This window comes from Hibiscus syriacus, unplaced genomic scaffold (genome assembly GCF_006381635.1).
Source record: "Hibiscus syriacus cultivar Baekdansim isolate YM2019G1 unplaced genomic scaffold, ASM638163v2 tig00111273_pilon, whole genome shotgun sequence".
Lineage (NCBI taxonomy): Eukaryota > Viridiplantae > Streptophyta > Magnoliopsida > Malvales > Malvaceae > Hibiscus > Hibiscus syriacus.
The window spans coordinates 1,796,715-1,824,409 of NW_024063040.1; the positions used below are offsets into that span (position 1 = coordinate 1,796,715).

Consider the following 27,695-nt stretch of genomic DNA (forward strand, 5'->3'; position numbering starts at 1 on the left):
TTAAACATCCAAGGTAGTCTGGGGAGGATGATCATTGCCCTCCATACTATGAAAGCCCTTCTCATTTTCCTCGTCTTTATGTCGTTGGGAGATCTTTGATAGATCTTCACCTTCCTCGATAATACACTGCTGGGATATCTTCAATAGAAGATCTTCATTGTTCTCTATTTCAGCGTCGACCTTTGAACGCGGCTCTACACCTCGATCTTCTGTTTTTGCTTCCTCCGTACTTGGTAAAGTAGGCCTTGGTACCTCCTCTTGGACAAACACCCGGAAATTATTCTTGGACTTCGAGCAAAATACTTCATGAAAATTACTGGCGCAACAATGATCATAAATGTTGATTCTGTTGCCGGCCCTTTGTCGAAAATTTTCATAGGTAGTCTGGGAGACATTTGGGTATGTTAGTTAAACTACTTGCTGAATTAAACAAAAAATTTGATTTTTGTTTCATGCTGCACAAAATGCAAATCAAGGCCTAAAACTTGTGCTTGTCGGTGGATTTTTGTTTCCCAATATATTTATTTACCAACCTCTTACGAGTTATGAGGATTGAGGGCGTAAGATCAATATCAAACTTCGATCATTTCTTATGATACTTGAACAAAGAATTATGGAAATGCCTTTGGAAAATAACTTCAAGCTCTATGATTAGAAATATCTGAGATCAAGCATAACTTAAATCATCATATAGAAACGAGAGGTCAAGAGAAGACACACCTGGTTTGTTCAGGTACAAGTGAAACCCGGTGAGTCCACCAACAAACCACAGAGCAACAAAACAATAGGCCATTAGTACGACAGATGGAGGATATTCCTTCATTGCTTCCCAAACTGTTCTACGGTTATCATCCATCAGAACCTTAATGTAGAATGATGACATGGAGAACACATAGATGCACAGAAGAGTTGCCGAAGAAACAAACATTAAAAAGAACCGGTAATTGCGCTGCTCGTATACAGAATAGTCAACTACTAAACAACAGTGCTCAAGTGAAGCAACAAACATCTGGACTCCTATGAATAGATAGGTTTATCAGATAAAACGTACCAGTCCAATGCATTGCCCAACCCAAGGGCAGTGGTGATTGAAACGCTCAACACAATTGTTGCAAATGGAACAGTGGGAGCAACGGGGAGGTCGATAAAGCATGCATGTGCTACAATACTTCACTCGCACCTGAATTCCGTTAACCATAACTTCTTTAGTTCGAAGGAACTGACGGCCTCGATTCCCAGCCTCAGGTGATACAGAGGAATCATGGTGAGGCTCCTCATCTGGGGGACGTGAATTGCGAGGAATGATTCCTGGGTCCCGGGATGATATGTGGAAAAGGATAATCAACACCTATCAAAATAAACTGCGCTATTAAAATAAATCGCAACTTGGACAACCCAAAATAGAAAATTAACCAAAAAAAAAAATGAAGAGTTAAACATATATGTGACTACTGAATTTGTCCATCTTTATCACTTTCGCCTTTGAAGAATATTTTTATCAGTTTAACCACTGAACTTTATATTTTTAACACTTGCACACTTCCAACTTCTGTTAAAAGATAGCATTAATGGCCCAATTATATCTCTCCATGTGGATATACTTAAAAACCTATAATTTTTTGTTTTTTCCTGCACTAAAACTAGAAAAAACAAACCCTCATGTTTCTTTCCCTACCCCACGCCATTCCCCTCCCCTTTTATTCATCTTCTTCATTTTTTTCCTGTTATGAAAATTGTTATCATGGCAATCACCAAATCAAATCCCATGAATAAGTTTGCTTACTTGAATATCATCCACCCATTGCATACTGAAAATCAACTGCAACTACAACATGGGTGCATTTCAAGTGCCCGGCACGTTGCTGATGCAATGAACTGAAAAAATAGGGATGGCCTCTTAATGGGGAAAAATGGAGTAACAAATCAGCTCTTCATCATTTGGACACATTGATGAATTTTTTGTTGGAAAATAATGTTTAAAAGCATCCACCCCAAATCATCGGTAGGTGGATCAATCTGGAAGAACAAAACAGCCTACTAAATTGGTGCTTCTTGTCATCTAATCTGGCTTAGCAGCCCATTGAGAATGATTCTTCCAATTTTAGATGAAACTTGCTAAATGCATCAGCCTCTTTTAGTTCATCACCATAAGCAATGTACCATGCACTTGAAAGGCACACATATAATAGTTGCAGTTGAGTTTCAGTATGCGATGGAGAGGTGAGATTCAAGTAAGCAAACTTATTTATGGTTATGGGTACTCATCTGATTTGGTGATTGCCGTGATTCAAATATTCATGACAGGAGAAAAATGAAGATGTTAGTATGATTTTTAATTAGGTCAATGTGGCCAGATATAACTGGGTCATTAATTTTTTTAACAGTAATTGATGGTGTACTAACAATGTTAAAAATATATGAATTAAATGGGCAAACTGATAAAATTCTTCATGGACCAAAGTGATAAAGGTGGACAAGTTTAATGATAAAATATGTTTTTAATCTAAAAATAAAAGATAAAATGTTATTGTTATATTTATATATAACTTAGGAAACTACAAGGGACTATGACTATCCAAAGGCCAACCTTCTACGACAAATACATTTCTAGTACAAATTCGGCAACTAATATCAAATGGAAGGGTTCCACTATATATTCCTCCAAACAAATATTTTAAAATTCAAAAGATCAATTATCTTTAGGATTTTAAACATAAAAATTCGACCATGATGACCATGAAAGTTAATGACAAAAACATAGCTGTTAAAAAATCTCAACTGTTAAAAGTTGGCCCTTAGTCTTATCCATAACTTACAGTTCATAAAAGTTCTTACAGAATCATAAACACTGTTGGCTACTAGGGTGATCATGTCAACAGAAATTGTTCTAAAACCTCAAGAAATAATTCAAATCAACAAGTGAAGGGAGAAGATACTTACATTGATAGTAAAGACAACTGCTACCAACATAACAGCATATCCTGCATTATATGGATAAAACGCATGTCGAAGATGCCTTGCAACAAATATGCAAAAGACAATAGCAGGAGCGCTTATCAGCAGTAATGTGACTGGCAAAGATCTAGCATCAGGACCAAATATTAGCCTTCCACCGAGGAAAATTTTCTTCAAAATGTATATAGAGGCGGAATTAAATGCTGAATGAAATACATGGATATGTTCAGACTGGAGACAACAAAAGATACAATGAAAAACATCAGATTGTGCTATAGTATTTCCATATATTACCATATTTTAAAGTTGTCATTCTCTGTACTTTTTCAAAACTTGCACACCTTTTATTCAATCGTATGGCCAACTATCCTAAAATACTCGTAAAAATTTGAACTTTGGTATACCTCTATCCTATGTCTCATCTACAATCATATTATATGCCAATAGTATACACTATACACAAGAATTTCTCTTGATATCGCATCCAAATAAACAGTGAATGCAGCGGAAAACAAACCAACAAGTTTCTTATGGTTAGATTATTCAAAAAACTATTTGTCTTCTTCCTTTTTGGGAGGGGGAAAGAGGGGTTATTGGGGGATCGAAAATATCACATCGCACTTCAAACAAATGTAATCAATCATCTAAACCTTAACCACAATCTATTACCACAATGTTCGTCCAGTCTAATAATATTTTTGCACTAAATATTATGCTAAGGCATTCCTTTGATTCAAATATATGACATACTAGTAGAATAGCAAGTATATCCACATAATCATCAAACTCGGCAAAGCAATGTCTTCATTATCTGGGCTTGGAATTGCACCAAATTTGTGAAAATATAATAATCATTCTTCGATGAGGACATTTCTCCCAAAATTTTGGCAGATTTAGAATAAGATCATACTCTTAACAATGCTCACAACAGCGTCACCAGATTTCTCATAATTGATACAAAGTTCCTTTGAAGAAAACACACCCAGAGAACTATTACAACAACAACAACAAAACATGGTAAGATCAGCTAAGTGCGAAGCCCAAATTTGGCCTACTTTCATTAAAGTAATTTGGCACAAAAGCACTCAAATTCTACCTAAATTGTAAGGTTATACATGGGAACTTTACGATCCATAACTGGTTTTCTTTAAAACCAAAGCTAGTTATTCATGGCGCCATAAAAGTAAATTACTTATTGTCGTAACCGTTTTTCGTCCGGGCACGAAATATTAAATTTTGACGGGGAAATTAATGTTAATAAATAATTTTGAAAATAATTTGTGAGTCGCCATCGGCCTTTTGGATCAGGTAGGTCGAATACCTAAAATTATCTTTTAAAATAGTTTTTAAGAAAACCATATTTAAAAGATGAACTGATCTGCGTTTTATAACCAAAAATTCGTTCTTTTTAATAATAAAAAGGGATTCGTGGTCGGTTACGTTTAGGGAAGGATTAGCACCCCTACAACGCCCAAAATTGGTACTTTTTAATTATAAATTGTCTCTTTTATTAAAATTTAAAAATTCAAAAATATATTTAATTTATAATCCTATTATTTCAAAATTATATAAAAAATATTTATTTATTTTTAATATCTGAAAAGAACTTCTAGGTGCCTTAAGACAGCTCTTTTCTTTGATATTGATAAATATTGATTTAAATAATATTGTTTACTTTTTAATTTTAAAATATCAGAATAAGACATCCAGTTGTATTAAGACTGTCCTTTTCTTCGATATTAAAAATAAATATAAAAAAAAAACTATTCATTATATGTATATTTATGAATATATAAAAATATTTAACAATATAATAAAATAAAAATATCACTAAAACAATATATTTTAAGCATTAAAATGAAAACATATAAAATAAATAAAAATAAAACTAAATCTAATTCCTAATTAATAATTAATTGAAATTATAGGGTTTAAATATTTTATTTTCTAATTTAATAATTTAGTGACCAAAATGAAATTATTTAAAATTTAAATTTTATAATAGAATAAATTAAAAATATGAACTAGGGATAAAAAAATTATTTATTAAAATTAAGGGATTAAATCTGTCATTTATCCTAAATATATTATTTTAATAAAAAGGACTAAAATGAATAAAATTAAAATTCAAAGACTGAATTAAAATTATTATAAATTCAGTTTAGTGACCAAAATATAAAATTTGCAAATACGAAGGACTGCGGAAGGGATTTAACTTTTCCATAATTACGCGCATAGTCCTTCCCGAAACGACGTCGTTCGGGAAGGACTATAAATGATCCATACCGGCTGGCCCGAAGGGCCAGCCATTTCATTTCTTTTCTTCCCTCTCTCTCTCTCTTCTCTGAGAGAGAGAAATTTCTCTCGCTTCTCTCTAACACAGAGAGAAGCCCAGCCGGCCGGCAGCCGTTAGCCGGCGTTCATCCGCCGTCATCCACCGCCGCCGGCCACCGTCTTCGGTGGCCGGAAAAATTTTTCTTTTATCTAAACGTAGATCGGACCGTCCTAATGACGGTTCCGATGTTTTTTTTCGTTAAACGGCTCCTAATCGGAGCAAATCTTGAAAAATACCTTCGGTTTTCGAAGGTTTGCTGTGGAACGTGGAGGCGCGTGGTTACTCCGGTGGTGGTGTAGCTTTCCTCGGTAAGTCTCTTCTTCCTTTTTCTCTCTTTTTTCTTCTGGTTCTTTGCTGCTGAGATCTTTGGTACTAGTTTGTTTTTTTTTTCTTTCTCTGTATTTTTTTTCGTTTTCTGTTTCTGTCTCTGTCCCTGGTTTCTGTCTCTCTGTCCTTTTTTTTTCGCAGGTGGGTGGTGGCTTTTATAGCCACCACCGGTGTTCGTCTCGGACCGGTCCGAAGAGGGGGCTTCGGTGAGTCACCGGACTACCAGTGGTGACTCACCCCGTAGCCTTGCATGGACGGCTGGTATATGATCTTCTGGAGTCTTCGGTTGGGATGTGGCAGCGGCGGAGGCGGCGAGGGCTGTCGGCAGCCGCGTGGAAGCTGGAGCGGCGCCGCGTGGCCCTAGGGTATCAAACCCTAGGGTTTCCTTCTGGCATCATCTGGACCGTTGGATCTTATCAGATCCAACGGCTGTGAGCTGAGGCGGCTGATCAAATTAGGGTTAGGAAACCCTAACTGGAAACCCAAATATTTAGGGTTTCTGGTTGGATTTGGACCGGTTTTAGTTGGTTTGTAACTGGGCCGGTTTAATTGTAATTGGTTTGTAATTTATATTATGTATTTAATATATTTAATATAAAATAATAATAATAATAATAATAATAATAATAATGATAATAATAATATTAATAATAATAAGGATAATAATAATATTAATAATAATAATAAGGATAATAATAATATTAATAATAATAAGGATAATAATAATATTAATAATAATAATATGGATAAAAAAAATTTAGTATCTTCAGCTGCCCCTCTTTGCCCATTCTTGTGTTAACAAGAATAGGGCAAAGATGAAAAGATAATAAAATTTTTTATCCATTTGACTTTATTTTGATCATTATGGAGATATTGAATAAATTCTTCTTTTTCTCCAAATAAGTTCTTCTTATTATGAACTTTCTGCTGGGGATGATGATGACCTCCTTTTTGTGATAGAGTCATTCAAAAGGTTGAATAAGCTCTTGATGAGTTCTTCTCATTATGAACTTTCTCTTCCTTCTTCAGATGAGTTCTTCTCATTATGAACTTTACCTGGCAATGTTGATCCATCAAATGATGAATTCAAGCAAAAGGTTGAACAAATTCTTCTCATTATGAACTTCTTCTTCCTTCTTCAGATGAGTTCTTCTCATTATGAACTTTCTCTGGAAAAGATGATTCACCAAATGATGGATTCAGGTAAAAGGTTGAACAAATTCTTCTCATTATGAATTTCTTCTTCCTTCTTCAGATGAGTTCTTCTCATTATGAACCTTCTCTGGCAATGTTGATCCATCAAATGATGAATTTAAACAAAAAGTTGAACAAGTTCTTCTCATTATGAACTTCTTCTTCTTTCTTCAGATGAGTTCTTCTCATTATGAACTTTCTCTGGAAAAGCTGATCCATCAAATGACGGATTCAAGTAAAAGGTTGAACAAATTCTTCTCATTATGAACTTCTTCTTCCTTCTTCAGATGAGTTCTTCTCATTATGAACTTTCTCTGGAAATACTGATCCATCGAATGATGGATTTGAGCAAAAGGTTGAACAAATTCTTCTCATTATGAATTTCTTCTTCCTTCTTCAGATGAGTTCTTCTCATTATGAACCTTCTCTGGCAATGATAATCCATCAAGTGATGAATTCAAGCAAAAGGTTAAACAAGTTCTTCTCATTATGAACTTCTTCTTCCTCTTCAGATAAGTTCTTCTCATTATGAACTTTCTCTGGAAATGTTAATCCATCAAGTGATGAATTCGAGCAAAAGGTTAAACAAGTTCTTCTCATTATGAACTTCTTCTTCCTCTTCAGATAAGTTCTTCTCATTATGAACTTCCTCTGGAAAAAATAATTCATCAATTAATGAATTCAGGGAAAAGGTTGAACAAATTCTTCTCATTATGAATTTCTTCTTCCTCTTCAGATGAGTTCTTCTCATTATGAACTCTAACTGACACTGCTGATCCACCGGGTGATGAATTTAAGCAAAAAGTTGAACAAGTTCTTCTTCTTCAAATGAGTTCTTCTCATTATGAACTCTAACTGGTAATGATGATCCATCAAATGATGAATTTATATCTTTGCTAAAATCTTTGAAATTCCTGTCAAATTTTAACATGGATAAAATGAATGAAAATGCTCCTATTTTGCAAATGTCTAAATATGATGCATGAATGTTGATGCAATTTTTCATTTTACTTCAAAATGGTGAACTCTATTTTCCTCCACTTCATCATTTATTGCCAGGGTCACCTCTGGATATCAGTGTAGCAACTTATGCTATCAAGCTTGCATTTCTGAAGAACCATCTGATCAACTTGTATCTTTATGTCTTCTTTGCTTCATGAAAGTATCAGAAGAATTGTTTCACTTGTGGAACTCTTGCTATAGTCAGAGCTATGACTTTGATGCCCCATCTTGTCTTGGATAAAACCAACTTTATTTGTTTGGACTTGTGTAGAAATCCCATAAAGTTTTTATCTTTGAAAAGAGAATCTGTCATCTTTGAAAAGAGAATCTATCATCTTTGAAGAGTGTAGATGTAGATATGCCTGACTCAGCAGGGATTAATTAGGAGAGTAGAGCCTGTTCTAATTTGACTCTTGAAACATATCACAATGAAGATTTATTCCAATTCCTTTCATGTCTCCACATATAATCAGATTTCGAATAAGGCAACTTGGACCATATCATGTCGAGATGCTTAGCAACAACTTGTCGTTCAACCTTAGTTGGCTCCACTAGTTTCTTGTTGTCAAAATTTTCATCTCTCCTTCTGTGGAAAGAAGTCTTCATTATATTTCACTTTTAATCTTGAAGTTGAAGAAGACAAAATTCATCTTGGGTCAATAAATGGAAACCATATGATTGCAACACTGGTTCAACACCATAATCACTGGTTCATAAAACATTTGACAACACATTCATCATCTCATGTGGCTTCTGCTTGGATTGCCGGTCAAGAAACTTCTTTGCATAGTGTTTAAAACTTTTGTATAATGTCACAAGACCATTTGAAAACAAAACTCCATGGGGATTCAAGTGTGATGTTGGTATGACCAAAAAATTAGTCAAATCCACAAGATATGCTAGTGCTAAATTGAAGAAGAGACACCAACTGATCTTGATATCATCTCGGGCAGAGGCAAAGTGTGATACAGATCACGTTTTCTTCTGTAATGAGCGTTGTAAGAATTAGAAACATATCAGCTATAGGGGCCATGTACAGGAAGAGGTTCATGGAATTCTTGCCGCTGGGGATGAAACACCCATGATAAAACCAAAATAGATGAAAACCCAGTTCACCCTGGCTAGCAATGATGATCCCAATAACAACGGGAATAACAGTAATATAAGTGAGAGTCGAGTCTCCCTTTTCAATGTCATCAAGGAAGCAAAAACTGATGTGAAAAACAGCTTCATAATCTCAATAGTATAGTTGAAACTATTTGCTAGGAATCTCAAAGAAATATTTTCAATTATCACCGACACACAGAAGGCCAAATTCAATGCTGAAATCTTAAGGAACTGAAACCTGGATCGAGTAGTCTGCCTGAGGATCATCTTTATTTATGCAACCGTAATGTAGTTTATCAAAGAACACATTGTCATACGGTTAAGAAAATTAGGTTTTTGAAAACATACTTGCTGAGTAACATTTGTTCAACAACATGATCATAATGTAACTGCCTGATGAACGAAGCAATTATGTATAGTCAGTTCGACTGTCACTGTTTTACCATTTTCATTCTTCACACCTTTCTGTCTCATTGGAAATATTTTTTCAAGTCAATGATCTTGACACAGGATGATATAGGCCTTCAGCATGCCCCACATTGGCTAATACAAGTGTTCAAAATGCATCAACAGTTCTGATTCTGATTGAAATGGGTTTTCAGCATGCCCCAGCATTTTGCTGATAAATATTCAGAATATTTCAACATTTCTGATTCTGTTTGAAAAGGGTTTTCAGCATGCCCCAATATTTGCTTCTTGTTAATATGAGTCTTCAAAATACACCACATGGATCTGTCTGAAGTGAGCTCTAAAATGTCCCAATATTGCTTCTTGTTAAGATGAGCCTACAAGAATGCCCAAATATTCATATTGCTGTGAGCCTTCAAAATGCCCCAATATTCTATTTTTGGTTGAAATGGGCCCTCAAGATGTCCCTCTAGATTTATCTGATTCACTCTCAATCTCTGTTTGACTGGAATGTCATGATCCTCACGAGGTCCAATTTTGACATTGATTTGTTGTAGGTACTTGTAGCTTTATTCGTGTCCCAAATCTATTTATCTTGAATACTCTCATTCTGGTGTCACTAAACAGCAGTGTTGTCAAGTAACTGGAGGAATCCTCTTCACGTTGTCACAGACTTAAGAAACAATCAATCATTTTGACAGAAACGTCTGAGATATGTGCCTCTTTTGAATGAACTGACCATTTTCCATGCAACATGTTGATTCTGATAATAATTCATCTGATTATGAAGCGATCTTTCAGGATGATTTCACAGATATTGATAGTTCTTCTGATATCGAGGAAATCATGAGTTCTGATTCTGATGAGGAGAGTAAACTGTTATACTTGACAAAAATGGGATTCTCAAAGGCTGAAGCTTCAATAACCATGGAGAGATGTGGTTCAGATTCATCAATTGCAGAATTGACAGATTTTATATGTGCTGATCAAATGTCTACGGTTACTGATGCACTTCTTATGGTAGAAGATAGGAAACCATTATGCAATGATCCCAATTACAAGCAAAGGCAAAACTTGGGTTATGATTTGTGGAAAAAGGAAGAAGCAGAGGAAGCTTGAAAAGAAGCTTCTTAATGAAGATGATCATGCAGTTCATATTTCAATTCCAATGATCGGTTCTGTAGTTCCTACCAAACCAGATCAAATAACTCAAAGAATACTTCCAGAAGATGCTATGAGCAAATTCATCTTCTAAATTCAATGATTGGTTTTGCCAAACCAGATCAGATAACTCAAAGAACACTTCCAGAAGATGCTATTAGCAAATTCATCTTCCAAATTCAATGATTGATTCTGTCCAACCAGATCAGATAACTCAAAGAATACTTCTAGAAGATGCTATTGACAAATTCATCTTCCAAATTCAATGATTGGACTAAGATATCACAACACTTATTTGATGTAGAGCCAGAATTTGTAGATTCGAAGTATTTCCATGCTACTACACTGAAAAGGGCTATATTCATAATTCTGCCAATTAAGAACAGATTTTCTCTTATTTTGCTTCCTCCATGTGCTGATGCTTTTCCATTGACAAAGAAATGATGGCCTTCCTTCGAGTGTCCAGAAGTATGTTCTTGATGAGTGCTGAAAATGGAATCTAGTAGGGGTTGGAAGGGATAAAGTTACTCCACTTGAACCTGATGAGGTGGAAATACTTCTAGGTTTCCTTAAAAACCATACATAAGGATCTGTTTAGAGACATGTTTCCCAGTGATATCAATGTCTTGTTTCTTTTTGCTGGAATCAGTGCTGCAAAGATCGCCTTCTACTGTCTTAGTATATCTTTGAAAACAGATGTGCAAGAACTAAATGGTGATCGGTTGGAGCAATTGATGAATAGATTTGGCGGATTCGACCTTGTTGTCGGTAGCATCCCGTGTAACAATCTTACCGGAAGCATAAACATCATCATGATTAACTAGAAGATTTTTGTTGGTGCATTTTCTTGTAATGACTGCTACGACAGCTGTCTCTTCTGCTGCTCCAAAATACACACTGCCATATCTCACTCTTCCTTAACTATGGAAAGGTTTAGTTGATGGTAAAACTGGTTATCTCAACTTTTGGAATCCTGTACAGCATACAAGTGTAGAATCTGTTCCAATATCTTATTCTGTGCCCTAAGTCCTCAAATTCAAATTCAGCAATCTTCTGAAGGACATAATAGGTATCATCTTGACAAAGAAAGTGATCGGCATAGAAGAAGTAGCAATGATGTATCAAGACTTGAGCCAGCATCACGGTATAACCAGAGTGCAGGTAGTGACTTGCTCATGGTTCTATAATATAATCTTCTAGAGAACATGAATTGATGGTTGGAGAAAATAATCTGTCTGGTGATCCTTATTGCCCTCAGTATGAGATAAACGATCTTTCTTGATGAGCTGCTAATAATGTCATAGGAGAGTGTCACAAGTTCAATTCTCCAGACTTTCTGGCTTCTTGGACCACTTGCCTTCAAAAATGTGAAGTGCTTCATTATTCTGGCTTCGTTCATTCTTTTTCTACAACAGAGGTAGAATAAGCAACAATTGCTTTAAGGACCTTCCTCATTTGAGACTGTACTGTTTGAAAATGTTTTTTCTCCTTTCTTTATTGAAGAATGAAAGAATTTTGCAAAGTATTACCCCTTTCAGGTTCACAATATAATCGAATCATAAACAAGGAGTTTAATGAATATCAAATAAATCAACTACACTTTTAAATCATTCAAAAATCATAGTCCTATGGCAAGTGTCAAAATTATTGACTGATTTGAGGTGTAGGTTGATTTTGGTAAAGTAGGTTCTTTCAAGTTGGTTCAGTATGTCGATTCGGGCTTCCACTAACTTGAAGAAATGGTTGTTATGCTCATCTTGTAGAGATACTTCTCGTTTCCAGAATCTCAGGAACGTTTTTGAGATGTGTGGTGCTTTATTAAGAGCTTAAGATCGTCTCTTATGTCGTTGTTGCACCATTCAATATTCGAGCCGCCTTTTCAGGTTTTCAACTCGAATCCTCCTTTGGTTTCAAGATGTTATTTAAAAATTTATATCTTGAACCCACCTTTATCATTTTTCATATCATGCATTAAAGATTTTAAAAACTAATTTTTGCAAATAAAAATCAATCTTGGAAGACGGAATGAATTCTAAAGATATCATCTTTTACTTAGAAATCCATGTATGATTAAAATGGACTTTTCAGGTACGTAACGTAGGCCATGGCTTATGGTTACGAAAGAAAGGGATAAAAAGGCCCAAATAAGTGTTTAAGGGTCATCAAACCAAGGATCAATTCATTCTGATGCCATCAATCTTGCCTTGCTTAACTTGGATCTGCTTTGTTGGGGATTTTTCCATCAATTGGATCCCTCAAGACTGCCAAATTTTGAATTCATTTCCAATTTCTCATATCTTCAGCATTTCTTGCTCTTCTTGTTTGTACTTGATCAACTTTGTAACTTGAGGCTCAATAAATCACCCATCTTGATTCAATTTTCCTTTTTCTTTTTTTTTCCTTTTTTTTCTTCTTTCTTTGCTGGATGAGTATAATACTTCAATTGCTTTGAGCACCTCCTTTTCCTTTTGTATTTTGAAGGTTTTCCATTATTCTTGATTGGATTGATCTTCAAGCACTCTGTATTTGACATACTTTGTAGTTCAAAACTTTCATGACTTCATGGAAACTTGTCTTCGTAATAAAACTGTATTGACAATCTTTATTCTTGTGAGCCAATATCCTTTACCTTGCCCCCTAATGTAGAGGGTGATCCTTGGTTAGGGTTGAATTAGAAGAAACATTATTCAGGCTCAAATGGGGACAACAAAGGATATGTATATATATATATATTAAAGGATAAATGAAACAATGCCATTCATCATCTCATACACAGAAACCTTGTAAAAAGAGGTATCCACAGGGGGATGAATATTCAAGATTAACTTTATTTACATTAATGCATGATATATTTATTTCAATCAATCACTTTCCCCTTCTTCTTTGAGTATGCCCTAATCACTCGAAATTATCATCAATGAGTTGGTCCATGATGCCTCATCTCGTCTCTTCTTGCAGTAAAATTCACGAATAGTTGAAAGTTTGGTTCTTTTGAGGTCTTTTGGTTTATGATGGTTTTGTATTTGGAAGGACAAATGTGTGACTTATAAAGTCATGTATATGGTGGAAGGTAGTATCATCAATCAATCGACTCTACCCGAGAAGGTAAACATCTAGAGTTTGTGTCTCAAAAACAGGTAGAGACATTTCTTCAGAGTCTCAGATAAATGTAGTGTCAGGATTTGGTTTTGGTAAAGGTCGAGTAATTGGTGTTGGATGGGATATGGAAGATATAATTTTATCACTTGCCAATAGATCTATAACTCTTGCAAATTTAAAAGAATATTTAATCTACTTGATACTCAATAATCTCAAGATTAAAACTTGATTCTTTGCTCATAACCATAAAAGCAACACAATTTTTTTTTTTTTTTTTTTGCACAAAAGGCAGAGAAAGGAATAGAAAGCATATTCAAACAAGATGCTGAAAGTATAAAGGTACTACAATGGTAAATAATACTTCCACTTGTTTATGCATCATTACTCCTCTATTGTTGGGTGTGTACTTGGCCCAGGATTTTTATCCTTATTTGCTCCCCATTTCTTGATCATTTCTTGTGTCAAGACTCCCTTATCGACGAGCGTCTCTATTTCCTTTAACAGTGACCAATAATTCCCTGTTGAATGTCCAGATACTCCCAAGTGAAAATTACAGAAGCTATTTTGATCATAGCAATGAGCATAAGGCCTTGGTGATACCTTCACCAATCTTGGTGTAATGTATTGACCTTTAACAAAATGAGGGTACAGGTCTGAGATAGATTCTTGAAACACCTTTAGAGCTTTTCTTTCTCGCGAGGCTATCACTTTCTTTGATTGTTCTGAACGAATGAATGCTCTCATGTTATTGAGGGGGTTCTGAATGCTCATTTCAGCTATAACTGGGGTAGTATTAACCAGACTCCTTCAGTTTCCCCTTGCCTTACTGGTTTTTAGAAAATCTGATATAGGTATCTGAGGTGTCTCCTGGGTTATATCTGCCTCATTCTTTCTTAGACCTATAGGCCAGTCTCGAATTACATCCATGGGAGCCTTTTGATTTCTTTTCCCATTTTCTTGTGCCTGATATTCTTCGTAGGATTTGGTTATATTAGTTTCTGTTGCAACAATGATTTCTGAACATTGAACCTTAACCCCTTCTTTTATCTTGCATTTTTGAATTGCTTGCTCTAAAGGGTCTTGGAAATTTCCCTTAAGGTTACCAGGAACCTTAGTTGAACAATTTGGAATTCTAGTCTGATTTATCCAAGGAACTTCCTTATAGGTCCAATTCTCATTTGGAGGCCATTGTGATTGATCAAGTTGTGGAGTAATTGATCTGGTTGAGAGCATTTTTGGATGCAATTTTTCACTCGAACAGTGGAAGGGAGGAAATTGAAATCCCTGCACATTCTTTTTCTTCTTGATCACTCTATAAGGTTTGGCACCATGTTTAACTGAATAAGATCTCATTGTATTAACCCCAGCTTCTTTCTTGACTTTAGTATTGTCAGAACCTCTTATCTTGCCATTCTTGATAGCCATTTCGATGATTTCTCCACTTATGATGATGTCAGAGAAATTATTAGGGACAACCCCTATCATGTGATTAACATAAGGAAATTTTAATGTACTGATGAACAAAGTAGTGAACTCTTTTTCAGTCAATGGTGGATGTACTTGAGAAGCAACGTCTTTCCATCGTTGTGAATATTGTCGAAAGCTTTCATTGCACTTCATATTCATGCTTTGCAACATTGTTCGATTAGGGGCCTTATCAGTCATGTGCTTGTATTGACCCAAAAAAGATTGAGCTAAATCCCTCCAAGAACGTATTTGAGTGCGTTTTAGCTGATTATACCATCTGGATGCAGACCCAGATAAACTGTCTTGAAAACAGTGGATCAACAATTTTTCATTCTCTACATAGCCAGCCATACGACGACAATACATAGTGATATGATATGAAGGGCATGTGGTCCCATTATACTTCTCAAAATCTGGAACATTGAACTTTGGTGGAATAACCAGGCCAGGGACCAAACTTAGTTCTTTGGCATCAAACCCATAAAATGACTCAACTGTCTCTATAGATTTTATCACCTCTTCTATATTTTCCAGTCGTTGAGTGAATTTTTCCTTCTCAACTGATTTGTTTAGGTCAAGGACCTTATTACAAAATTCATCAGGCTCCAACTCAGAAGTATTAGGACAATCAGTGGGGAACGATGCTCCAACTTGATATGGTGAGTTCTTAACAGCGAAGTAAATCGGTGATTGAATTTCCTGGGGTATAGAGGTGAACTCAGGAATATGAACAGGTGTAACATCCAAAGAATTTATGTGGTTTTCAACAAGACTCTTTCCAGCGGTCTGATGCTTCTCAATCATTTCTTTCATATTGTTTAGTAGATCGATATGAGAATTTGTGATATTAGCTTCAATTTGTGCCAACTTGCTCCTCAATTCTTCCTGTGTCTCTTTTTGCTCTATCTCTAATTTGGATAGCCTATCTTCAGTTTCTTTAGACATTTTTCTTGTGTCGTGCTGAGCGTTCTTGCTTCAAGGAAAAACCAAGATCACTTTGTTTGAAATCCTTATTTTAATGAATAAATGTTTTAATGTATTATGACATAAAAAATGCAAAGATGCCAAATGCAAATGTAAATATGTGAATGTAATAATAAGAATACAAATTGTGCAATACAAATGCAAAAATGCCAAATGTAAATATGCAAATGTAAAAATGTAAATGTAAATTATTTAAAATACCAGAATAGGACATCCAGTTATATTAAGACTGCCCTTTTCTTTGATATTGAAAATAAATAAACATTATTATTTAATTAAATATGTTTTAATGCATGATGTAAATTTAAAAATGTAAATGTACATACAAACGTAAAAATGTACAAATGCAAAATACAAATGCATGTATGAAAAGGTGTTACTCAAGAGTGATCATCTTAGAACAGATTTCATTGAACGCAAAAATTTTGGTACATCAAACAAAACTTTACATATAGGGATATATTTCATTCCTAAATTCTCCAAAGCCAAATTAGTCTATCAACTTAAGGGACATATTGCTTGTCTGGACTGTAACCTCTTCCATGACATTCTCTTTCATTTTCTGTGTCACTTCTCGGAGTTGCTCATTTTCCTTTGTAAGAGATCTTTTCTGTCCAAGAAGTTCTTGAACAAGATCTTCATATATGTTGCAGCTCTTTTTCAGCTTGGTGACCCCTGTTATCCATTCTTCTGGGGTACCTCCTAGGCTAGCATTTTGAAAGGCTTGACTGATCTTTTGAAAATCTTCATGCATGGTTTTCATTTCTGTGCTCAATTTCTTGTTTTGGTCGTTCAAGTCCTTCAAATAATATGCTTGAGTTTCATAAAAATCTCCACTACTCTGAATGCCCTGACTGATGCTCTTACCATAGATTGCTTTTGGTATCAATCTGATAGGATCTTTGATTAATACTTTTGGTATTAATATAACCGGTTCTCTATGTACAGAACTTCCCTCGATCCTCGTAGTTTCTTCAGGATGTCTTTCTTTGGCCGCATCATATTTTGTTTGATCATAAAACTTTTTGTCCATTTACGATTTCTTTCCAATATGATGAACAGTCTTTCCAGTAAACACCTTTTGGTTATGCCATGATCATGTAATGCAAACAAAAGAAATCAAATATAAACAAGTTTAGAGCAAACAATATGTATGAAAAAAATGAGAAGTGAAAAAAAAAATTGGTTAGTACCAATTAATGGAAAGAAAAGATCCTATTTATCAAAGTATAAATCCTAACCTCATGCTTTCTAGTTCCATGCTTTGTTTGGAAAAATTAACCTAACTGTATGATTTCTAGTTCGCAGGCATTTATTCAGAAAAAAGAAAAAAAAAATAATGAATAAAATTAAAAGCTAGAACTTATTTCTCCTTTGTGTATACCTACTGACAAAATTTCGGCATAGTTTCATATCGGGAGAGTTTCTAGGGTTTATTATATGCAGGTTTTCAGTTCTAGGAGTAAAGGTACTCGAATTGTCCTTGTTGATGCCCCCTTGGGCTGTCAAACCCTCAATCCTAGTCCATTACAGACTTAAGCGGATCGAGTTCAATTCAAGGGGACACATTTCTCTATGCCTGACACGGAGAATAAATTCTCACGAAGACATAGAGCATATGAACCCCGAAAGTTACTTGCTAGGTCTGACACGGAGAATAAATTCTCACGAAGACGTCGCTTTCACTCCCACTTAAAAAAGGACAAGCTTGATTAGAAAGCTTATGTTATGCAATGCAAGTGTTGTGTGTGAGGAGAAATGTTCAAACCTCTAACAGATAAATAAAATAATTAATACCTGAATAAAAAAAACAATATTAATATAAAAATAATAAATAATAAAAATTTGAAAGAAAAGAATTAAAAATTAAATAAATGAATTTTTAATTTCTAATTAATAGAGACAATTTATAATTAATTTTGAAGTTTGACAAGTCCCCAGCAGAGTCGCCAAGCTGTCGTAACCGTTTTTCGTCCGGGCACGAAATATTAAATTTTGACGGGGAAATTAATGTTAATAAATAATTTTGAAAATAATTTGTGAGTCGCCATCGGCCTTTTGGATCAGGTAGGTCGAATACCTAAAATTATCTTTTAAAATAGTTTTTAAGAAAACCATATTTAAAAGATGAACTGATCTGCGTTTTATAACCAAAAATTCGTTCTTTTTAATAATAAAAAGGGATTCGTGGTCGGTTACGTTTAGGGAAGGATTAGCACCCCTACAACGCCCAAAAGTGGTACTTTTTAATTATAAATTGTCTCTTTTATTAAAATTTAAAAATTCAAAAATATATTTAATTTATAATCCTATTATTTCAAAATTATATAAAAAAATATTTATTTATTTTTAATATCTGAAAAGAACTTCTAGGTGCCTTAAGACAGCTCTTTTCTTTGATATTGATAAATATTGATTTAAATAATATTGTTTACTTTTTAATTTTAAAATATCAGAATAAGACATCCAGTTGTATTAAGACTGTCCTTTTCTTCGATATTAAAAATAAATATAAAAAAAAACTATTCATTATATGTATATTTATGAATATATAAAAATATTTAACAATATAATAAAATAAAAATATCACTAAAACAATATATTTTAAGCATTAAAATGAAAACATATAAAATAAATAAAAATAAAACTAAATCTAATTCCTAATTAATAATTAATTGAAATTATAGGGTTTAAATATTTTATTTTCTAATTTAATAATTTAGTGACCAAAATGAAATTATTTAAAATTTAAATTTTATAATAGAATAAATTAAAAATATGAACTAGGGATAAAAAATTATTTATTAAAATTAAGGGATTAAATCTGTCATTTATCCTAAATATATTATTTTAATAAAAATGACTAAAATGAATAAAATTAAAATTCAAAGACTGAATTAAAATTATTATAAATTCAGTTTAGTGACCAAAATATAAAATTTGCAAATACGAAGGACTGCGGAAGGGATTTAACTTTTCCATAATTACGCGCATAGTCCTTCCCGAAACGACGTCGTTCGGGAAGGACTATAAATGATCCATACCGGCTGGCCAGAAGGGCCAGCCATTTCATTTCTTTTCTTCCCTCTCTCTCTCTCTTCTCTGAGAGAGAGAAATTTCTCTCGCTTCTCTCTAACACAGAGAGAAGCCCAGCCGGCCGGCAGCCGTTAGCCGGCGTTCATCCGCCGTCATCCACCGCCGCCGGCCACCGTCTTCGGTGGCCGGAAAAATTTTTCTTTTATCTAAACGTAGATCGGACCGTCCTAATGACGGTTCCGATGTTTTTTTTCGTTAAACGGCTCCTAATCGGAGCAAATCTTGAAAAATACCTTCGGTTTTCGAAGGTTTGCTGTGGAACGTGGAGGCGCGTGGTTACTCCGGTGGTGGTGTAGCTTTCCTCGGTAAGTCTCTTCTTCCTTTTTCTCTCTTTTTTCTTCTGGTTCTTTGCTGCTGAGATCTTTGGTACTAGTTTGTTTTTTTTTTTTCTTTCTCTGTATTTTTTTTCGTTTTCTGTTTCTGTCTCTGTCCCTGGTTTCTGTCTCTCTGTCCTTTTTTTTTCGCAGGTGGGTGGTGGCTTTTATAGCCACCACCGGTGTTCGTCTCGGACCGGTCCGAAGAGGGGGCTTCGGTGAGTCACCGGACTACCAGTGGTGACTCACCCCGTAGCCTTGCATGGACGACTGGTATATGATCTTCTGGAGTCTTCGGTTGGGATGTGGCAGCGGCGGAGGCGGCGAGGGCTGTCGGCAGCCGCGTGGAAGCTGGAGCGGCGCCGCGTGGCCCTAGGGTATCAAACCCTAGGGTTTCCTTCTGGCATCATCTAGACCGTTGGATCTTATCAGATCCAACGGCTGTGAGCTGAGGCGGCTGATCAAATTAGGGTTAGGAAACCCTAACTGGAAACCCAAATATTTAGGGTTTCTGGTTGGATTTGGACCGGTTTTAGTTGGTTTGTAACTGGGCCGGTTTAATTGTAATTGGTTTGTAATTTATATTATGTATTTAATATATTTAATATATTTAATATAAAATAATAATAATAATAATAATAATAATAATAATAATGATAATAATAATATTAATAATAATAAGGATAATAATAATATTAATAATAATAAGGATAATAATAATATTAATAATAATAAGGATAATAATAATATTAATAATAATAATATGGATAAAAAAAATTTAGTATCTTCACTTATGTTTCATTAACCTTAATCATAACGCTCTTTTTGAGGTCGAGAATGCCAAACAAATCAATGAACAGTCAAAACAACAAAAGGAATTCAATATTTTTTCATGATTTTCCCCTTTATATCATAGCAAACTAAAAGCCAATCAAAAATACAATAAGCCAAAAATCCTACTATACCAATCAGAAATACAAGAAGAATTGACATCCTTACATTAAACTTCGTAAACACGCTTTTCCATCCTTACATTATTTCCTTTCCAAACTTCGTAAACACGAAATTCCCGCGCTCACTCGAGCTTTATTCGACTACGTTGGAACAGAGCGTTTTTTCCGATATATCACCTTTTCCATTTATTTTTCCCTGTCAGGCACCCTTCAGACTATTTTTTTCGATCTAACACCATTTGCAGTAAGATGCGCCCCCTGCAGCGCACTTTACGCTGATCTGGCGCCACATGGGGTAAGGCACACCCCTGGAGCGCGCCTTATGCTGATGTGGGTTACACGTGTGTAAAGCGCGGCTCCTGGGGCACACCTTATGCCACGTAAGGCAATAGCGCGGGGCAAGGGTCGCGCCTTACCTTTAATTCAATTATATATAGCGCGGTGCAGGGGTCGCGCCTTAGCTTTAACTGATACAATTATATAAGGCGCGGTGCAGGTACCACGCCTTGTATATTTATAGCTATTTTTCTCGGCTATAAATACCCTTCTCCCCCGGTAAACTCCTCACATCTCCCCTCTCAACTTATAAATTAATACAATAATTCCGTCAACGAGTCAATAATTCCGGCAATCTTCTCATATTTGATTCAGAAGTTCATGCGATTTTTCGTTATAAGGTAATTTTGTTATAATTTTTTTATTATACTTATTGTTTATTATGATTATTTGAAAAAATATTATACGTTTATGTGTAAAAATTTTATTATGTTATATTTTCGTTCATATATTATTTATTTAATCATGTTTGTTTTAGTTGTTTTTTGCATATATAATATTGTCGCACTTTTAAACTCAAAGAATGACGCGACTTTCAGCTATTGTTTATTATGATGGTGAAATTCGAGAAGATGAAATCGACGTTGTTTTCGTATCAAATGAGCGTGTTAAAATATCATTCAAGAGAAACATAACTCTTGAGGAGCTGATAACGAAGATTTCGAGGAAGGTTCATGTTGGAAGTAGTAGAAAAATGTCGCCTTTGCAGTACAGATTTTCAACATCATTGTTGCTATTAACTTATACAACGTTCGAACTTTCGAACAATGATGATGTTGAAGTGATGGTTGAATCTCAAAGTAATTATTCAGACGCCGATATTGAGATGTATGCAAATTTTGTTCAAGTGCGTGCTGCTCGGGGTCAGTCATTAAGCTCCCACTATGGGCTGGCTGAACAAGTTGATCAAGTTGATAGCCCGACGACAGTAATGTGTAATGATTTTAATGTCATAATGGGGAGACATTCATCCGCAACTCCTTACGATATGTACCGAGGTGGGTCGATGAACAATCCGTATGGCAACATCGCGCGCAGTTCATGGGGAAGGCATTCATTGTCAAATCCCTTTGACCTTAATATGGAGATGTCATCGACGCAACAATCTGTGCACTATCCATTTGACACGATGACTTCAAGCTCCAGGGGGAGGCATTCGATTGCGATCTTTTTCGATCTCAATGTCGATATGCCTTCCAGTTCAAGGGGAAGGCGTGCAAGTAGTAGGTTCTTCGACCTAAATGTAGAGAGCATGGAGGAACCATTATCTCCACCAGAAGAATCGCTTAGTGAGCCTGATGCGGATGGTGCTGAAACTGGACTATTCATTCACCCAGAATCACCGCAATTCAACTCCGATGATGATGATGTAGATGAAGTTCCAGGAAATGTGGCACAAACTGACCCTCCTACACACATGTATGAAGTTGATTATGGTGCAATCTACGGGCCAGAATTTACGGATATGCCTAATCTCGGAGACTATGAATATTACTTATCAATAAATAATGGTGAGTTATCTTTAAGCATGGAGTTTTCAAGCAAAGAAGAAGCGATGATGGCTATAAAAATTACAATATCCGTAATTCTGTTCAGTCCAGAGTCGACCGCTCCACGACCGAAAAATATGTATGCTACTGTGTCCGACGTGAAAACGGATGCAATTGGATGGTTCGTGTATCGAAGAGGAAGAGGAAAAACAACAGATGAGAACTAATAGTATACAACGGTCCTCACACATGTTGTGTTGGAGGGGTCAACCAAGATCATCCCAACTTGGACTCTAAAGTGATATGCCAAGCCATCATGCCCATGGTAAAAGCAATCTCTCATATAGTTGTTGCAGTGTTGATTTCAGCTATACAATCGCAGTATGGGTACACTGTCTCCTATAAAAAAGCTTGGTTGGCAAAACAAAATGTCATTGTCAAACTTCATGGCGAATGGGATGCATCTTACAACGAACTTCCATGTTGATTTAGGTTGGTGCGGACGTTGAATCCTGGGACAATTGTGGACTTTGAAACCTCCTATGCATACTATAATGATTGAGTTCTACGTGATCGATGCCAATTCTATCGGGTTTTTTGGACTTACCCACAGTGCGTTAATGTTGTCAAATACTACAAGCCTGTGGTCCAGATCGACGGGACTTTCTTGTATGGAAAATACAAGCAAGTTTTATTATTGGCAGTTGTCCAAGATGGCAATCGCAACATTCTTCCAGTTGCTTTTGCTCTTGTCGAAGGAGAAGATACAGATTCTTGGGTTTTTTTCCTCCGAAACTTACGTGCACATGTTATCATGAGGGAAAAAATGTGTCATTTCAGATCGTGGAGCTAGGATCAAAGCATCAATGGAGTCTTTGGGTCCAATGTGGCAACCACCCTTTGTCCAACATAGGTATTGTCTCCGACACATTGCTGCGAACTACCGTGGCAGGTACAAGAAGAATGATGAGCGTCAATTAATTGTGTGTATAGGTTTAGTGAAACTGATGTAGTTTGTTTTCTTTCGATCATTTTAATTTTGCAAAGAGAGCAAGTTAGTAAGTTATACATTTTTTGATCAGGTTACGAACTACTTCCTCGAACGTTTGAATCAATGCTTCAAGATTTGCAGCGAAGAACGAGGAAGGATATGATTACATCAACCTCATCGATAAAGAAATGTGGACGAACGCATATGATGGTGGATATCAATATGGACACATGACGACCAACTTGGCTGAGGTAATCAATTCAACCTTAAAGGGTACACGTCACTTACCTGTAGTGGCTTTGGTAAAAACTATATATTTTCGTTTGGGGGCGCTTTTTGCGAAGCTCGGGGGACAAGCTCAAACCTGGGTGCAAGGCGGTCTTGTCTATCACCCTAGATTAGTTACAGATCTACAGAAAAAAAAATTACTGCATCAAATGGAATGTTTGTATCTGACTTCTCTAAAAGGCATGAATTGTTTCGTGTCACAGAGTTGTCGTGACCTCTTCAAGGGATTGAAGTTGTGTCGTTAAGAGTAAATCTACGGGACAGAACGTGCGATTGCGGGTTTTTTCAAGCTCTGAAGTATCCATTCTCTCATGTGATAGCAGCTTGCTCGCATACGCGTCAAGACTATAACCGTTTTGTGGATCCCGTATACCTATTATCTGAAGTTTATAAGGTATACGAATTTGAGTTCCCCCATAGGTAATGACAAATACCCTGATGAGGTTCAGGATTGGCTTCTGATTATACCAAATCTAAGTTTATTAAGGGAGCGTGGTCATCCAAAATCCAATTAAATTCATTGCGATATGGATATTCGAGAAAGATCTAGACAAGACAGAAGATATGTGCATTGTAGAAAGCCAGGACACACTAGAAAAATATGTCAACTTCTGTTGTCATCAAGTAACAATTGATGATGACATGATGTAGTTGTTTATCAAATAATAATTCTTATACTTTAATTTGCATTTACTTAAAGTTAATGTCATTCGATAACCGCTGATGAACAGTAAAAAACAATACAAGAAAACGAGATTGAACGTTGGCGTTATATGTGATTATAATAAAAGAGATAATAAGTGACAAACTGAAGAAAGTTTGAGAACACAATTATTAAATTTTATCAAACTAATAACAATTTGGTATTTGAACATAATTTTAAATACAACAAACTTACAAAAAGTATTATATGGTAAATGATAACCAAAATACATTAACAAAACTGTATAACAAATTTAACAAAATAAATTAAAATAAATCCAACCACACGAAAAAAAGTAAGTATTAAATGATAAATAATAAAAAAAATTGCAATAAAAAATCCAATAAACAACTAAATACAAATATAATAAAAAAACAAAATCTATCGATGCCTGCGACGCGAATGTGTCCGCAAGACGGTGGTTGTCGATCTCGATGAGGATTTCTTCGTATCACTGGTTGTGACTCCTCGCTGTCATCATCATCACCATCATCATCGTCGTCGGCGTCGGCGTCCTGAGAAGCTACATTTTGTTGAGGAGGAGCTGATGACGACGAAGCACCTCCATAGAATAAGGACCCTAGAGGTATATGACTGAATATCCCACCGGCCTGCAAAAATTGGGAAAACTGGGAAAACTCATAAAACCCAGACATCGCCGAGTGTGAAAACTATACAGGAGGTGTATGTGATGCGACCATAGGTGATGAGGCTGCACCCGCCAAATATTCAGCATATGAACCCCAAGTAGGATCTGCAAACATAGACTCATAATATCCTCTAGGAGGGGTCATATAACTCTGTGATGGTGGCGGGGTCATAAAACCAGGTGACGGTGGCGGCAGCGACATCGGGTAAGGGAATGGAAGTGGCGGCATCATATATGGTTGTGGTATGTAACTCGCTGGAGACGGTGGCTACTGTGAAGTTCCTTCTGGTGTAGCTGAGGAAGAACCGGACACACCTGCTCTCCATCCACGAGTCGAGGGACGATGGTGCTGTGTTGGTGAATGTCTCTGTCAACGTCGCTGAAAGGTCCGCCCTCATGCATCCTCGGGAAGAAGAAACGATTTCCCGTTACTGTTGAACCAGTCCTAATAACCGTCAGCAACCATCAAGAGGTCATCAAAAATGGGCTCTCTACGGTGAAGGCACCGATGTCGATCCTCCCACAACACGACCCACTCATGATGCCTCACCAGCCAATATGTATATGTCTTGTCGCGTCGATCTGTGCTATGCAACTTGTCCATATTATGAGGTGCTTCCGGAATTGGTTGAAAACAACCAAATTGCCGGAGCACGCGATCAGTGGAGTGCCACTCGACGATCGCATAACAGATAAAATGAACCATCGTCATCCAAACATCTGATGGGTCTCTCAACTCAGGTGGAATCACCATCCTCACATCATCATTAGAATATGACACCCATTCAAACTAAAACAAATATATATAATTTTTATCAAAATAATAATCTAATTATATAAATATAATCTAAAATCGATTTTTAAACATTAAAATACAAACCTGTATGTCAGCCTTCTGATCGATTAACACCCTAATTTTTCTAAATCATCAGGTAGCTCCTGATGATTTTTCCTATCAGTAGACCACTTATTCAAGGAAAAAAATTTATTATACACTGTATAAAATGATAATATACGAAATCAGTTTTATAATTACCTTAATAGTAGTGGAAATACGAATGGGTTCTTGACAACGGGACATAAAAAGGGCAATCGATACCACGCCCAAGACTGCAGCAGCATGAGATATCCGCCGATAGCTTTTTTTCTGTAGTCAATCGCGCGACACATCTCCTTATACAGGAAAGTCAAAACTACCGAGCCACATCTGAGTGATCCGGCCAGATGAAAGTCACCAAGATATCACAACCACATACAGTGAACTTGGTTGCGCAATTTGTCCGGCATCAACAACCCTCCTATCAGCTGCAGTATGCATGCCCGTGCATACATTTTAACTTCATCATCAGAGGCGTCATCGTTCAACTCCCGAAAATTGGCATCTAACCAATTTAACGGTATCCGACCACTATTAAAACTTTCCGGGACACGTCCTAGATAGTCCCGGAACAAAGCAGTCCATGAACCGTGCGCCATCCCCGATATCACATCTCCATCCACTGGAAGCCCCAGGTGCATAGAAACATCCTCAAGTGTAATCGTGCACTCTCCGCACGGAAGATGAAATGTGTGGGTCTCCGGCCTCCACCGCTCCACTAAGGCAGCAATAAGGTCTGGTTCTATCTTACAGTGACCCTCATATCTACCTATGTGACCAAATCCAGCCTCTACTAAATACGGCATGACACAACCATATATCACTAACTTAAGGTTCCTAATAAAAAGATCTAATATACGGTCTCTCTCCTAAAATATAAATAAATCTAAAAATTAATTTTTAAACTAATAATCATGCATTAAATAAATAAATAAATTATTACTAATAATTTAAATTAAATTAAAACATTAAAATGTTACCGTATTAGCAAAATGTCGAGATATATGATTTCCATCCAAGCGAAGCAGACCACCTTCCATTTTATATCTACAAAATAAAATTAATTAAATATAATATTAAATAATTTAAATACTTAAATAAATTAAATACAAAATATTAAATATAATAAAATATACCTTAAACAGAGAATATAGTATTTCAGAGAGGTTGAGAGAAGTTGAGAGGATTTGGTATGATGAAAGTGATTGAGGATGGAAGTATTTATAGGGAAAGAGGGGGTGTGAAAGGCCAGGGTAGGTATGTAATTAAACCTAAGGGGCGCGCCTTTTTGACGCGTGTCAGATTTGCAAGTAAGGCGCGGCCCTTGCCCCGCGCCTTACACACGTGTATCCCACGTGGCGCCAGAGCGCGCTGCAGGGGCGCGACTTACTGCAAAGGGTGTTAGATCGGGAAAAATAGTCTGAAGGGTGCCTGACAGGGGAAAATAAATGGAAAAGGTGATATATCGGGAAAAACGCATTGGAACAAAGTCTAATATTTGGAACTTTTGTGAGATTTTCATTTCATTAAGAAAATAAATCGTAACACCCTCCAATGCAAGAACTTCGCCACCAAACTGAAAATTATACTCAATCGAAAGACGATTAAATCATAGAAGAAGAAGAAGAAGAATTGACATCCTTACATTACTTCCTTTCCAAACTTTGTAAACACACTTTTCCATCCTTACATTACTTCCTTTCCAAACTTCATAAACACGCTTTTTCATGAAAGAAATTCCTGCGCTCACTCGAGCTTTATTCGACGCTTTTCCATCATTACATTACTTCCTTTCCAAACTTCGTAAACACGAAATTCCCGCGCTCACTTGAGCTTTATTCGACTACGTTGGAACACAGTCTAATATTTGGAACTTTTGCGAGATTTTCATTTCATTAAGAAAAGAAATCGTAACACCCTCCAATGCAAGAACTTCGCCGCCAAACTGAAAATTATACT

General features: G+C 35.9%; 1 protein-coding gene across 1 annotated transcript; it reads right to left on the reverse strand.

Annotated features, from left to right (window-relative positions):
• LOC120157631 (protein S-acyltransferase 8-like) lies at window positions 1-27,471 on the reverse strand. Its single transcript, XM_039168712.1, has 5 exons — window positions 27,427-27,471; window positions 2,941-3,126; window positions 1,052-1,348; window positions 721-949; window positions 1-302 (listed from the first exon to the last, which is right to left on the reverse strand). Exons 1-5 carry the CDS (start codon window positions 27,463-27,465, stop codon window positions 1-3), a joined length of 1,053 nt encoding a protein of 350 aa, XP_039024643.1. The 5' UTR covers window positions 27,466-27,471.
• Window positions 27,472-27,695: the final 224 nt, after the last annotated feature.

What these genes read in the sequence shown, in the direction of transcription:
- LOC120157631 (XM_039168712.1), bottom strand. Translation starts at nt 27,465, where the DNA reads ATGAAAAAGCGTGTTTATGAAGTTTGGAAAGGAAGTAAT. An exon ending in CAGTTGTCTTTACTATCAAT is followed by an intron (nt 1,349 to 2,940) that starts GTAAGTATCTTC and finishes TTATTTTGATAG; the next exon opens with GTGTTGATTATCCTTTTCCA. An exon ending in CTTGTACCTGAACAAACCAG is followed by an intron (nt 303 to 720) that starts GTGTGTCTTCTC and finishes ATTTTCATGAAG; the next exon opens with TATTTTGCTCGAAGTCCAAG.